General features: G+C 44.0%; 1 protein-coding gene across 4 annotated transcripts in view; it reads right to left on the reverse strand.

Moving 5' to 3' along the window:
* LOC105494293 (presenilin 1) overlaps positions 1–13106 on the reverse strand; it is an 81007-nt gene extending 67901 nt beyond the window's left edge. The window contains exons 1-4 of one of the 4 annotated variants that reach the window (XM_071099900.1): positions 12976–13106; positions 6940–7164; positions 2152–2233; positions 1922–2061 (exon numbers count right to left, since the gene is read on the reverse strand). In XM_071099900.1, the coding sequence (XP_070956001.1) occupies positions 1922–2008 (87 nt within the window). In that variant the 5' untranslated portion in view covers positions 2009–2061; positions 2152–2233; positions 6940–7164; positions 12976–13106. Of the gene's footprint in view, positions 1–1921; positions 2062–2151; positions 2234–6939; positions 7165–12943 lie in introns of all 4 variants that reach the window. The other 3 variants (XM_011762593.3, XM_011762589.2, XM_011762591.3) reach the window with 3 other exon arrangements.
* Between the last annotated feature and the right edge of the window lie 2424 nt (positions 13107–15530).

Raw genomic sequence — 15530 nt, forward strand, 5'->3', positions numbered from 1 at the left:
GCACAGCAGCCCACAAAAAGAAAACTATTTTCTAGGCTATAGCAGCTCGTCACAGTATGTGCTTAGAGTTGAAGAAATGAAGCTAAAGGCAACATTTAACCTTTGGAACAAGAAATGCTTTAGAGGTTATATTCTATTTGAACTCTAACAATATAGAACTGTAATAGTACTCGAAGTTAAACAAGAAAGTCAACTAAGTGAATAAGACTTGGTTAGTCAGATCCAAAATTGTTTCAATTTGATTACACACTTCTGGTAGATAACTTGATCCTATTGCTTGATTTGATCCTATTGCTCAGGACTGTCCCAATTTTAAAACTGAAAGTCCTGTGTTCCAAAACCTCTAGTTTTAGACAAACTGGGACAACTGGCCATCCTAGCTTCTAGGCACATCAAAACTCTCCAGCTGGGAAAGAATTTTCAAATTATCTAGTAAATTATCTAATTTTACTGATGAGAAAAGTGAAGAATCCTAAATCTTCAGAGTGTAAAAGGAAGTTCCAGGCCATCCAGTGCTCTAGTTCAATTGCTGAATTCACAGACTAGTCCTCTACAGATTTTGCTAGAGTGGCCTTTCAGCCTTTTGTGATTGTTTGTAGTGAAAAGTACACACAAGCCTACAAGGCAGCCCAGATGTATAACTGTGGGAAAATTAAAAAAATAAAAAATACAGAGCCTCTCTATGTTGCCCATGCTGGACTCAAACGCCTAGACCTAAGCAATCCTTGTACCTCAGCCTCCTGAGTAGCTGGGACTACAGGCATCCACCACCAAGCCAGGCTATGAGAAAGTTCTTTTTATTGATCCAGACCTTACTGCCTGGTAACTTCCACCACTGTTCCTAGCTCTGCTCTCTGGTCCTAACAGAGGAAAATCTGACCCCACACCTAGTGCAACTGGATAGGTTACAGTTGGCCTTGTGTTTTCCTCTATTCTGGTTCCGCCTCTAAAAATCCTACAGATACTCCAACTGCCTCACAGAACATCCATGAAGTCTGCGCTCCTTTTCTTTCTTTCCTTTTCTTTCTTTTTCTTTCTCTATTTATTTATTTATTTATTTATTTATTTATTTATTTTTTTTTTTTTTTTTTTTTGAGACAGAGTTTCGCTGTTGTCGCCCAGGCTGGAGTGCAATGGTGTGATCTCAGCTCACTGCAACCTCCACCTCCTGGGTTCCAGCGATTCTCCTGGCTCAGCCTCCCAAATAGCTGGGATTACAGGCACCCACCACCAAGCCCAGCTAATTTTTGTATTGTCAGTAGAGACAGGGTTTCTCCATGTTGACCAAGCTGGTCTTGAACTCCTGACCTTGGGTGATCTGCCCGCCTCGGCCTCCCAAAGTGCTAGGATTATAGGCATGAGCCACTGCGCCCCAGCCTCTGCTCTCACTTTATAATGATCAGCTAGCAGAGTTGTAGTCAGATTTGACGTCTGTGTATGTAGCTGGTGAGGAGTCTCTTTGTCCCACAGCACAGATTACATTCCTTTCCTGAATCCCTCTTTGAACTCTTAGAATTTCTACACTTATTCTTGCATTGTACAATCATAATGAATATTTACTGAGCACTAACAGGAACTGTTAGGTACTGAATACAGTAAATAAAATAAACTCAGCCACAGAAGAAGAAGAGCAAGATAGGTAAAATAATAAACAACATGAACTCTGAGGTGCTGCACACCTTGGGAAGCTGGAGAAGGCGTCACCTGAGGTGGTGATATGTGAGTTAGGTAGGAACTGTATCAACACCTGTGTGTTAAACAGCCCTGTGTCCCCCAACAATCAGCTGAAGTTCAACAAATATATTGTAAATTTGGTAAAGTAGAGAAAGCCTGCTCAGCCCCCTAAGCATTTCTTAGAGGTAAGAGAAGATGATAAGTGAATCCAGCCTGGCAAAGGCAGTTTCAGAGACTGACACTGTACCTGGCTACGTACAGTATTGCTCAAGTGGTTGTCCTCGGACATCTGTGCATTCTGGAAGTAGGACAACGGTGCAGGTAACTCTGTCATTGGAGCAACTGTATAGAAATACTGTTTCACAGAAAACAAAGCCTCTTGAGGTTCTGAAAAGGGAAAGAAAAACAGAACTTTGTACATTACAATTATACTATTTTAAAAAACACTTTCATAGATTACATTAAGCAGAAACAAACCTTTCTTTCATGTGTTCTCCTCCAGGCCAAGCTGTCTAAGGACCTCAAAGGCTGTTGTCACTTGCAGGCTCCCAGATTAGGTCTGAAATAGGATTTCACCAGGTCATCCATTGTTAGTTAAATCCTAGTAAATTCATTTAAACCAATCAAATACTTATAAGACCAATTTGTAAACCAGGAATGTATTAATTTATCACCACCTTCAACTAACTGACAAATTTACTATGAGCTCAAGGTAGACCTCTTTAGCAATAAGTAGAACCACCTGAGACACCAAACATTTTTCAACCACAAAGATACTTAATGACTTCCAATTTCTAGCCAAGGAAGCTGAGTAATCTTAAGGAATGTTCTCCTCAACATTCCTTTTTCTATGAAGACCAATTCAACCTAATCTTTATATTTTCATAAAATCGTTTGTCTAGCACTTTTAATTTTGTAAAATTCTACAATCTCATCTTATCCTTATCACAATGCCCAAGGCAGGATGAAAAGATAACATGCTTATTTTACAAAAGGAGAAGGGAATCCAGAGAAGTTCAGTGACTTGCTTAAGATGACACAACTGGGTAGACTTGGCAAGAATCGCAGACTTGGCCGGGTGCAGTGGCTCATGCCTGTAATCCCACCATTGTAGGAGGCCAAGGCGGGTGGATCATGAGGTCAGGAGTTCGAGACCGGCCTGACCAACATGGTGAAACCCCACCTCTACTAAAAATACAAGTATTAGCCAGGCGTGGTGGCATGCACCTGTAACCCCAGCTACTCAGGAGGCTGAGGCAGGAGAATCACTTGAACCCAGGAGGTGGAGGCTGCAGTGAGCTGAGATGGCGCCATCACACTCCAGTCTGGGCGACAGAGCCAGACTCCATCTCAAAAAAAAAAAAAAAAAAAAAAAGAATGGCAGACTCCTGACTCCCAGTCTCAGGCCTCTCCTTTGATCTTGGGACAGCCTTATTTACAGGAATGACTGTGTCTCTCAGAGTTCACCCACCCTCCTGGGGGGCCACATTTCCATTTGCCTGTCTACCTTAATTTCCATCAGCCAATTCTTTATGATTTCAACTTCTCCTTTTCACAGGTCTTCAGAAATACAGGAAAAATCCATGTACATATCTAACGCTAATTAATACATTACCATATACATATTTACATTAAAAAAATTTTCTCAATGTCCTATTTTATTTTCACTTTTAACATCAGGATACTCTTTCCTCTAAATATTCCATTTTTTTTCTTCTAATGATTTTTCATAAAAAATGCATATAGTAACTTTTCCTCTAGCAAAGGTATCAAGTTCAAAATAACTCTTAACTACTTGTGTTTGTATCATTCAAATCATTACACATTTTTAACCAAGGTGACGTTCTACTTTATCATACATGCTTTTATATACCATGTCCATCTTTCTCCTCCCTTCACCTTCAGCCCATTGTCAGCTAGCATGAAATCAGTGAAATGCAAATTCATATTAACTGAAAACATGGTGCAAATTTGCTTAAAAAATAAAGTGGTTAAGGCCAGGAGTTGCAGATCAGTCTCCAGCCTGGGCAATACAGCAAGACACTATCTCTAAAAAACACGAATTAGCTGGGTGCAGGCGGGATGCATATGTAGTAGTTCCAACTGCTCAGGAGGCTGAGGGGGGAGGATTGCTTGAGTCCAGGAATTAGAGGCTGCAGTGAGCCAAGATCTCGTCACTGTACTCAGCCTGGGCAACAGAGTGAGACTCTGTTTCAAAAAAAAAAAAATTTTTTTTAAATGAGATTTTTGTGGAAATTTAACCTATATTTAGAGTTACTGATACCTTTGTTCCTGTCTTTATTTTGAGACACAGTCTTGCTCTGTCACCCAGGCTGGTGTGTAGTGGCACGATCTTGCTCACTGGAACCGCTACCTCCTGGGTTCAAGCAATTCTCGTGTCTCAGCTCCCCGAATAGCTGGGATTACAGGTGTGCACCATCATGTTCAGCTAATTTTTGTACCTTTAGTAGAGACTGGGTTTCACCATGTTGGCCAGGCTGGTCTCAAACTCCTGACCACAAGTGATCCACCCACACCAGCCTCCCAAAGTGCTAGGATTACAGGTGTGAGCCACCACGACCAGCCCTGTTCCTGTCTTTTAATAAGGACAAAATTAAGATTTCACAATACAGACAGTCCCTGATGACAGTTCAATGTAAAACTGTTCAGCTTTAGTATGATGCAAAAACAGTATGTATTCAGTAGAAACTGCACTTTTTGAGTATCTATACAAGTTCACTTCAGTGAAGTAAGTAGTCAATAAATTGCATGAGGCCAGGTCGGTGGTTCATGCCTGTAAACCCAGCACTGTGGGAGGCTGAGACGGGTGGATTACTTGAGGCCAGGAGTTCATGACTAGCCTGGCCAACATGGTGAAACCCCGTTTCTACTAAAAATACAAAAAAAAAAACAAACTGGTTGGGTGTGGGTGGTGGGTGCCTGTGGTTCTAGCTACTTAGGAGGCTGAGGTGGAAGGATCGCTGGAGCCAAGAAAGTTGAGGCTGCAGTGAGCAGTGACTGCATCACTACACTCCAGCCTGATTGACAGAGTGAGACCCTGTCTCAAAAAAACAAATAATAAAATAATAAAAGTACACTCCATGATGGAAAAACCCATAGAAATCTCATATAATCCCTCAGAAACAAAGCAAGTAAACAAGACAATCTTAGCCAAATGAAACAAGGCAAAGAAAGGGTAATGCAAGCAAAAACAAAAGGTAAGTAGGCTGGATGCGGTGGCTCATGCCTATAATCCCAGTACTATGGGAGGCCGAGGCAGACAGATCACTTGAGGCCAGGAGTTCAAGACCAGCCTGGCCAACATGGTGAAACCCTGTCTGTACTAAAAACACAAAAATTAGCTGGGTGTGGTGGCTCGTGCCTGTAATCCCAGCTACTAAGGAGGCTGAGGCAGGAGAATCGCTTGAACCTGGGAGGCATAGGTTGCAGTGAACCAAGATTGCGCCATTGCACCCCAGCCTGGGTGACAGAGCAAGACTCCGTCTCAAAAAATAAAATAAATAAATGGTATATAAATAAACTATATTACACTTACAGGTTAAATATGAGAAGTGATTACCGTGCACTAAACAAGATTAGTATAATCTTATACCATAACTTTAGTAGAAATACTATTAACTAATAAGACTGATTATTCACTAAACAAGAAAGACACTGTCTACTTATATGTAAAACTTAAGAGACAGACACTATTAAACTAAGGCTTAATAAACTAATGTATTATATTCACTTTATCCTTTTACAGAGGAAAACAACGTGGCACACAGAAGTTAACTTGCTTAAGGTCACATCTGGCAAGCAAGGAGTTGGAATTCACAGAGTACACTATACAGCCTCTTTATAAAACTCCACGCCTGCCCCGTAGGAGTTTACAGCAATGAGGATTACGGTATTTTGAAGCGATTTTGATTACTAGTAAAACTATTACTTGGAAGTAAATGAGATCTTAAACTTCAAAAACTGCTCTAAGTATAAATTAAAAACTGAAGCACCAAAAGCATTTTTAATAATCTCAATATCCTAGTATTTATGTTTTTTTAAAAAAGGATAAGCTGGCCAAGCGCAGTGGCTCACACCTGTAATCCCAGCAATTTGGGAGGCCGAGGCGGACAGATCACAAGGTCAGGAGTTCCAGACCAGTCTGGCCAATATGGTGAAACTCCGTCTCTACTAAAAAATACAAAAATTAGCCAGGTGTGGTGACGTGCACCTGTAGTCCCAGCTACTCAGGAGGCTGAGGCAGGAGAATCGCTTGAACCCAGGAGGCGGAGGTTGCAGTGAGCCAAGATTACGCCACTGCATTCCTGCCTGGGCAACGGAGTGAGACTTCATCTCAAAAAAAAAAAAAGGATAAGCTATAATGCAATTTTTTTCTTTTTTTTCTTTAAGAGATAAGGTCTCACTCAGTTACCCAGGCTGGAGCACAGTGGCAATCATAGCTCACTGCAGCCTTGAACTCCTGGCCTCAGTCGATCCTCTCACCTCAGCCTCCCAAGCATGTGGGACTACATGGCTGGCTAGTTTTTTATTTAAAGAAAGGGTCTTGCTATATTGCCCAGGCTGGTCTTGAACTCCTGGCCTCAAGCAACCCTACCACCTCAGTCTCCCAAGTAGTTAGGATTATAGACCTGAGCCCCTGCAGCCACTGATCATTTTGAAAGAAGTAGTTTCCATTTTTACCCTATGCTAATAGGATCTGTTCAGTTATTACAAGAAACCATACAAGCTGGTACAAACTGGTCATACTGCAGCTTTCTCAGACAAATTCTGTAAAAATCATCAATAATAAAGTAGTCACTTTAGCATTTTCCAATACTATCCTCAAAGTTCTTTTCACATCTATTCTTCCATTTGAGTCTTAAAGAAACCTCATGAGGGGCCGGGTGCAGTGGCTCACGCCTGTAATCCCAGCACTCTGGGAGGCCAAGGCAGGCAGATCACAAGGTCAGGAGATAGAGACCATCCTGGCTAATATGGTGAAACCGTCTCTACTAAAAATACAAAAAAATTAGCTGGGCATGGTGGTGGGCGCTGGTAGTGCCAGCTACTTGGGAGGCTGAGGCAGGAGAATGGCATGAACCCGGGAGGTTGAGCTTGCTGTAAGCCAAGATCACGCCACTGCACTCCAGCCCAGGCAACAGAGCAAGACTCCGCCTCAAAAAAAAAAAAAAAAAAAGAAACCTCATGAGGAAAGGAATCTGAACTGACATGTAAAAAAAACTCAGAAAAGGTAAAAGATTTTACCTGCACAGAGTTACAGAGCGAGTGTACACCAATGCCGGTTCTAGAACCCAAGTCTTCTGATGCCCAGTCCAGGTCTTTTCCAGTTCACCCAGAGAAATCTTGTGCCTCCCTTGATGCTTCCAAAGATCACAATGCTACAAGGTGAGCCTCCCTGGGAGAGCTGCTCTTTACAGGGGGCTCAGTAGGAAGCACAGGCAGGCAACAGGGCTAGGTCTTCAGTGAGGCCTGGTGAACAAACAAGCGCTACTGGGACAAAGAAAGGGGCAGGCAAAGCTAGATTTGATTTTGGTCCAGTAACAGCTGAAAACAATTGAGGACTGCAAGGAGGTCAATGACCCCACTGTTCAGGCTGCATGGCAAAAGACACCAGGAGACTTTTTAACATTCTTAGCTGTGAACATTCTTATCCCTGTAAACAACAACAACAACAAACAGTTACTGGGATCTGAGGCTCTTTCATGGGACCTGAATTGAGGAGTAGGTGGGAGTAGGGACAGAATCTACTTGGGTGTTTTTGCTCTCTGGTCACCTGCTGCAAACTGACAGAGCACAACACTTGAATTCACTGACATCCATTTCCTTAATCTCAAGACACTTGCTAAATCAGATAAAAGGAAAACGAAATCCTTCTCTGACGGGAAACTAGAATTTATCTGTTATATACAAAGAGATTAAAAAAGCCCCAGGAGAACTACAAATAATCTCGAAGCTCAGATGTGCTGAACACAGAAGTCTGTCTAACCAGAAAACCTTCTATCCATTAGCACTGCAGAAATTATCACAGGAGCAATGTCCAGAATCTCAAAATAAGTTTATTAAAAATCTCATTCAAGAAAGTACCAACAGAAAAGTATTAATACGTCTTTTTCTCTCACTGTATCCCAATGTAACAACAAAACCTCCAACTCCTACAGAACATAGTTACTTATTGATACATTTTCTTTTTTCACCCTCAGACATAAATATAAACAAAATCTGTACTGTGGAAAAACATCTTCAAGAGACTTTTAACCATGATCTCTAGCACAAAGGGCTTGTGGCTTGTTTTAATGTCTCTATGCTACTAGTTTCTCTTTCACTGAGAAAACTGCTACAAGTATTTTCTGCTGCATCTGCACTGCAATGCTAAGTTTTCAAGTGTCAATGAGCTTGTGATTCATTCTTTATTTTACAAAAGTATTTAATCACCCTTAGTGTTACTTTGAAAGCTTCTCCCTGGACAGGCAGCCCAAGTTCTGATGTTATGAATGGGCTGGAAAAGCCTCTACTTGAGTTTTTAAAGGTTCACATCCAATAGTAAATGTAACCGAACTCTAAATTCCAACCTATAATTGAAACTATTACTATTATGGAGACATAGTTTCGCTCTTGTCGCCCAGGCTGGAATGCAATGCCGAGATCATGGCTCACTGCAACCTCTACCTCCTGGGTTCAAGCGATTCTCCTGCCTCAGCCTCCTGAGTAGCTGGGATTACAGACGCCCACCACCACGCCCAGCTAATTTTTGTATTTTTAGTAGAGATGGAGGTGTCAACCATGTTGGCCTGGCTGGTCTTGAACTCCTGACCTCAGGTGATCCACCACCTTAGCTGGGATTACAGGCATGAGCCACTGTGCCCAGACTATACTTGAACAATTTTTTAAAACAATTTTTTAAAACTAATTTTAAAACTTTAGGAATACATCCTCAAAAGACTCCTCTGGTTTTCAAGAGACTAGGAGCAAATCATTTCTCCAGCCCTATAAAAGGCTTTGTGAAAGCAGTAGACGCTAAAAAGAGCAAGGGTAGTGATACATCCCATTTGGTGATTTTTTTTCCTCCTCCTCCCATCCCACGCCACCTGTTAACCATCTGTGGTAGATTAGATTATTATTCAGCCAATATTCACTCCCTCCCCCAGCCTGGCCAAGGGAGGAATACACCTCTCTCCAGTGATGTTCTAGACTCTGTAGTTTGCTTGGCTGCATGGTGACTGCAGTCTACTACCCACTCCTAAGTCTTTGGGCATGATCATATGACTTGCTTTGGTCAATGCAATCTTAGCAGATGTGGCATAAGTAGACACTTGAACTATGCTTGTGCAGTTGGGCTTGACTTCTGGTACTTCTGCTGGTACCTTGAGAAAAGCTTACCATGGATAGCCACTGCCCCTTCAGCCTGGGCCCCAGAATAAGGCATACAAATAAGAACTGCCCCCACTGATCCACAGACCTACCTACATTGAAGCAGAGCCTTGAGTGAGAATACATGCTCTGAACCACTGAGTTTGGGGGAGGTCTGTAATCCAGAGTTACTATAGCAACTTGTTTTTAAATAATGGTTATGTTGGCTCAGAAAATGCAATAAAAACGAACAAAGACTTAGAACTGCAAGTCCAGAATCCCTTATCTGTAACCCTTAGGACTAAATGTGTTTAGAATTCAGATTTTTTTGGATTTTGTAAAGGTACTATGCAAATATCAGATGTTATATAATGTCCCTACAGGGTCTTAGAAGCAGAAAAGCAAACACATTATTAAGCTATAGTGAAACAAATGAATAGTTTTGAATCACATTAAAAAAAGAAAATAGAGACTATAACTAAGCCAGATTTTGCTGTCAAATTAGTTATGAAAAACCTTGGCCAGGTGCGATGGCTCACACCTGTAATCCCAGCACTTTGGGAGGCTGAGGCAGGTGGATCACAAGGTCAGGAGTTCGAGACCAGCCTGGTCAATATAGTGACACCCCCCCCCCCCCCCCGTCTCTACTAAAAATACAAAAATTAGCCCAGTGTGGTGGCACACGCCTGTAGTTCCAGCTTCTTGGGAGGCTGAGACAGAAGAATTGCTTGAACCTGAGAGGCGGAGGTTGCAGTGAGCTGAGATTGTGCCACAGCACTCCAGCCTGGCTGACAGAGCGACACTCCGTCTCAAAAAAAAAAAAAAGAAAGAAAGAAAAGAAAAAAGAAAAACCTTTTAGTTTCTGGATTTCAGAACTGTGGATATGAGACTACTGTCCTACATACCTTTGTATAATTATAAAGAATCTTTCCCAATAAGTTATTTAATTTCAATAACTGTAAAGGAGGTATGATTATTCAAAATCATTGTCTAAAATTCTCTGTGGAAATGGACAGAATACAACTAATTTTTAATGAAAAACTGATTATTTATGTCTAATTAATTTGTAAATCACTGGTTATATTTAGCATTGTCTGCAAACTTTCTTTTGTTTTGATCAACCTAAAACAAGAAACCATACAAGGCGTTGTGAAAAGCCAACACTAATACCTTTTTCCTCACTCTGTTACCCAAGCAGGAGTATTAATGCCTTTCAATCAACAAACACTGGGTTTCTACTTTATAACTACACACTATGATGACGGTTGGGAATTCTAATGTATCAGGTATTACTTCTGTTTACTTAAGGAGCTTACTATCTAAAGAGCAAAACAAGTACTACTGGTTAGAAATAAAAGTATGTTAGGTATATTATGTTAAAATAAATTATTCACATTGGTTTCATCTGTTTCTTCTTACCTTTTTTTTTTCTGATGGAGTCTCGCTCTATAGCTCAGTCTGGAGTGCAGTGGTGTGATCTCGGCTCACTGCAACCTCCCCCTCCTGGGTTCAAGCGATTCTCCTGCCTCACCTCCCGAGTAGCTGGGACTACAGGCACCCGCCACCACGTCCGGCTAATTTTTTGTATTTTTAGTAGAGACGTGGTTTCACCGTGTTAGCCAGGATGGTCTCGATCCCCTGACCTCGTGATCCGCCAGCCTCGGCCTCCCAAAGTGCTGGGATTACAGGCGTGAGTCACCGCGCGTGGCCACCCAGCCTTTTTATTTATTTACTTTTTTTGAGACGGAGTCTCGCTTTGTCGCCCAGGCTGGAGTGTAGTGACGAGATCTGGGCCTGTAGCTGGGACTACAGGCGCCCGCCACCACGCCCGGCTTTTTTTTTTTTTTTTTTTTTTGTATTTTTTAGTATAGACAGGGTTTCATCGTCTTAGCCAGGATGGTCTCGATCTCCTGACCTCGTGATCCGCCCGCCTTGGGCTCCCAAAGTGCTATGATTACATGCGTGAGCCACCGCGCCCAGCCTCTTTTTACCTTTAAAAATGTGTTTATGGGCCGGGCGCGGTGGCTCACGCTTGTAATCCCTGCACTTTGGGAGGCTGAGGCGGGCGGATAACGAGTTCAGGAGATCCAGACCATCCTGGCTAACACGGTGAAACCCCGACTCTACTAAAAATACAAAAAATAATTAGCCGGGCCAGGTGGCGGGCGCCTGTAGTCCCAGCTGCTGGGCAGGCTGACGCAGGAGAATGGCGTGAACCTGGGAGGCAGAGGTTGCAGTGAGCCAAGACTGCACCACTGCACTCCAGACTGGGTGACAGAGCGAGACTCCGTCTCAAAAAATAAAATAAAATAAATAAATAAATAATAGTATGTTTATTAGAAAATTTAAAATAGGGATAATCACCATGTGGTTCTCCCAATGTGCATGCTAATAAATTTGTATGCCTTTTCTCCAAAAGAAAAACAAAAAAGATTTTTTTTTTTTTTTGAGACAATCTCACTCTTTTGCCCAGGCTGCAGTGCAGTGGCATAATCTTGGCTCACTGCAACCTCCTCCTCCCGGGTTCCAGCGATTCTCCTGCCTCAGCCTCGCTCGGGAGCAGCTGGGACTACAGGCGCGCGCCACCACGCCCAGCTAATTTTTTGTAGAGACGGGTGTTTCGCCATATTGTCCCAGCTGGTCTCGAACTCCTGAGCTCAAGTATCCGTCCCGCGGCCTCCCAAAGTGTTGGGATTACAGGCGTGAGCCACCGCGCAGGGCCTCACATTGTATTTCTATTGGCTAGTGCTGCTCTAAATCTTCTGTTCCTTCTGCTACACCAGGCCTAACAAATCCCTGCCAACCTTTTCCTTCCTGAAGCCTCCCTCCCTTTCTCAGCTCTGGCGATCCTGCACTGTGGTGGTTCCCCAACCACACTCATTCTCCTCAACTGGCTCCTTGCTCTTCTTCCAGCCCCTCGTTAGAAGTGTTCCTAAGAGTTTGCCTTGGCCTCCTCTTCCCCTTTCTTAGCTTAAAGACTTCTCCACTGCTCCAACATCAACTTGAAATCTATGGAATTGACTCCTGTTTTCAGCTCTAGTCCTGTTGATAGGACATTTTCACCTGCTGGCACTCGCAAAGTGACACTTCCAAACCACTTCCTCGCCCTCCTCTCTAAACCAGTTCTTTCTTCCTATTTCTGAGAATGTCTCTGCCATGTTCTAAACTGAAAACTTCCTAGTCAACTTCACACTTTATTCCCTGGTCCTCAATTGGTTACCATGTCCCGTTCGTGTTTCTTCTAAAGCCTCTGCCACCACCGCAAATCGAACTCTAATCACATCTCACCTGAATTATGGAAAAGTCACCTAAATTCTCTCACCCATTCCAGCCTCCACTATAGATTAATGTGCCTAAAGCAGAGCTGACCACAACGGTGAGAAGAATCTGAGAGGGAAGTAGCAGCAAACACAAGAGGCACTGGACCTGCATGCCTCGAGACAGCCCCAACCAAGGAGAAAGCATCAGACCCCGTTTTCCGCCTCGAACGAGAGGCGTGCGGACTTCGCCCAGAGTGCCCGTCGCCCCTGGACAAGGACACACCCGGGGCGTGAGGCGCGGAGTTTCACCAGTTGCTCAAGCAGACCCAGCCCAAAACGCTTCCTCTTTCTCCTGCTCCACTCCAGTCCAGACGGCTACTAATCCCGGCCCAAAGCACCTGCGCCCTGAGATATCTTTGAGCAAACAGCATTTCCGGACCAAGGCTCCGCGGAATCTCTCTCCACCCGGCCGCGCCCGAAGCCCAAGAAACGGGCCGCCCCTCCCGGTTTCCCACACGGGGTTCCCTGGCCCCAACCCGGCCACGTCCCGCCCCTCATCTTTCAGGACACCGGCTCCGCGGCCCAGGCGGCGACAAAGGGCCGGGCCCTGCCCGCGGCCGCCCTTGTCCGCGGTGCCTTACTGTCTTCCCCGGACTCCCCATCATGCACATACGCTTAGCCGCCGCCGCCGTTGCTGCCGCCGCTCGCAGTTCAGGTTCCTTCCAGACCAGCCGCTGTTTTGTTTCCGATGTGAAACCGCGGACCCCGGAGCTGCCTGTCCCAGGCCCCGCCCGAGAACCCTCACCGGTGTCGTCATTTCCGGCTCTGGCGTCGTTGGCTGCCGGCCCACGGGGGAGGGGAGGAGCCAGGAGGAAGGGGGCGGGGCCTCCGGCCTGGAGCAACGATTGCGAGAAGAACCCAGAGCTCCACCTTGGCGGTCCCCACCTGACGGAATCCGCCCAGAGTGTTGGCGTGGGTTGTCGGGGTTCTGAGGCTGCTCTTGAGCTGAGGACGAAAGCCCCTATATAAATTGGGCCCAGCGTGTGCTTCTCCCGGCATACAAGCGATGGCCATCCTAAATTTAACACCTGCCATTTCTGTAGGGTACCTATTTGCGAATCAGCTGCATCACAATCAAGAGAATGCTGTTAAAATTGAAAATATCTCTGCCCTCTCCGACCACCCAATGAATCAAAACTTCTGGTGGGTGGTGAGACCTGAGAAACTGCATTTTAAACATCCTCCGCGACTCCTGCACTCCAACTTTGACAACCTGATTCTCTAGGTGGCAAGCTGAGAGCAGAAAATATGTCTGGTTTGCTGGGTCACTTGATTTTTGCAGCTGCCAGTTCTTTGTCCAGTTTTGGTAAAGACAGTACCAACATCTAATTCATTAGGCAGCATACCACATTTACACATATATCCGAAAGCTAAAACTAAAAAAGGAATACTACCTTATTTAACCAAGGTGAATGGAGAAATGTCAAACACGGGTATTAAAAAAACCAAAAATGAAATTAAACGGTACATGGTATCTGGGCAAGTTACATTCTTCTGAAGTTTCTTTTAACATCCACCCCCAAGCGGCTGGGCGCAGTGGCTCACGCCTGCAATTCCAGCACTTTGAGAGGCCGAGGCGGGCGGATCATGAGGTCAAGAATTCGAGACCAGCCTGACAAACATGGTGAAACGCCGTCTCTACTAAAAAGACAAAAAAATTAGCTGGGCGTGGTGGTGCACTCCTGTAATCCCAGATACTCGGGAGGATGCAGCAGGAGAATCACTTGAACCCATGAGCTGAGGTTGCACCACTGCACTCCAGCCTGGGCGACACAGCAAGACTCTGTCTCAAAAAATAAAAATAAAAATAAAAAATCCACCCTAAGCTATCCCTTCACATTCCTATCACATCAATCTCCAATCCCTCCCTCCCCACCCACTGCCAACCCTGCTTACAAACATCAGATTCTAATACTTTTTACACACAAAAGCTTCATATTTAAGAACAAAGGTAGTATTTTCCATTAGCAGAACGAAAGATAAGTTGTGGGAGAAGGTTGAACAAAAAAAGATATTTTTAAAATTCTTGGCCGGGCATGGTGGCTCACACCTGTAATACCTGCACTTTGGGAGGCCGAGGTGGGGGATCACTAGGTCAGGAGATCGAGACCATCCTGGCTAACACGGTAAAACCGGTCTCTACTAAAACTACAAAAAACAAATTAGCCAGATGTGGTGGCAGGCGCCTGTAGTCCCAGCTACTCGGGACGCTGAGGCAGGAGAATGGCGTGAACCTGGGAGGCAGAGCTTGCAGTGAGTCAAGATAGCGCCACTGCGCTCCAGCCTGGGCGACAGAGCGAGACTCCGTCTCAAAAATAACATAACATAACATAACATAACAAAATAAAATAAAATAAAATAAAATTCTCCACCTCCCCTACTTTAACAAGAGTAGGGATTTTAGTTTGTTCATTTACAAGTGCTCGTGCTTGTCGGCAGCACATACACATTTTACAAGTGCTGAGAACAGTGCCTGATACATAACAGTGCCTGATACATACAATAGTTCAGTATCGAACAAATATAGGCTAAAACCCATCTATTTGTGAACTACTTCAATCTGATTGCAGTCTGCTAATATTAGTAGGATGTCTTAAAATGCTGATGAACTACTCTTAGAAACAATCTACAAAATTTTGTGCAAAGATATTCATGGAATATTATATAGCAAAAAATTGGGAAACTAAATATGGTACAATAGGCCGGGCGTGGTAGCTGATGCCTGTAATCCCAGCACTTTGGGAGGCCATGGTGGGCAGATCACCTGAGGTCAGGAGTTCGAGACCAGCCTGACCAACATGGAGAAACCCTGTCTCTACTAAAAATACAAAATAAATTAGCCAGGCGTGGTGGCGCATGCCTGTAATCCCAGCTACCCGGGAAGCTGAGGCAGGAGAATTGCTTGAGCCTGGGAGGCGGAGGTTGCAGTGAACCCAGATCACGCCATTGGACTCCAGCCTGGGCAACAAGAATGAAACTCCGTCTCAAAAAATAAAAAAATAGGGAGGGATTGCATTGGGAGTTATACCTGATGTAAATGATGAGTTGATGGGTGCAGCACACCAACATGGCACAAGTATACATATGTAACAAACCTGCACGTTATGCACATGTACCCTACAACTTAAAGTACAATAATAATAAATAAATTAAAAAATAAAAATAAAA

This window comes from Macaca nemestrina, chromosome 7 (assembly GCF_043159975.1).
Source record: "Macaca nemestrina isolate mMacNem1 chromosome 7, mMacNem.hap1, whole genome shotgun sequence".
In the NCBI taxonomy this organism is placed as follows: Eukaryota; Metazoa; Chordata; class Mammalia; order Primates; family Cercopithecidae; genus Macaca; species Macaca nemestrina.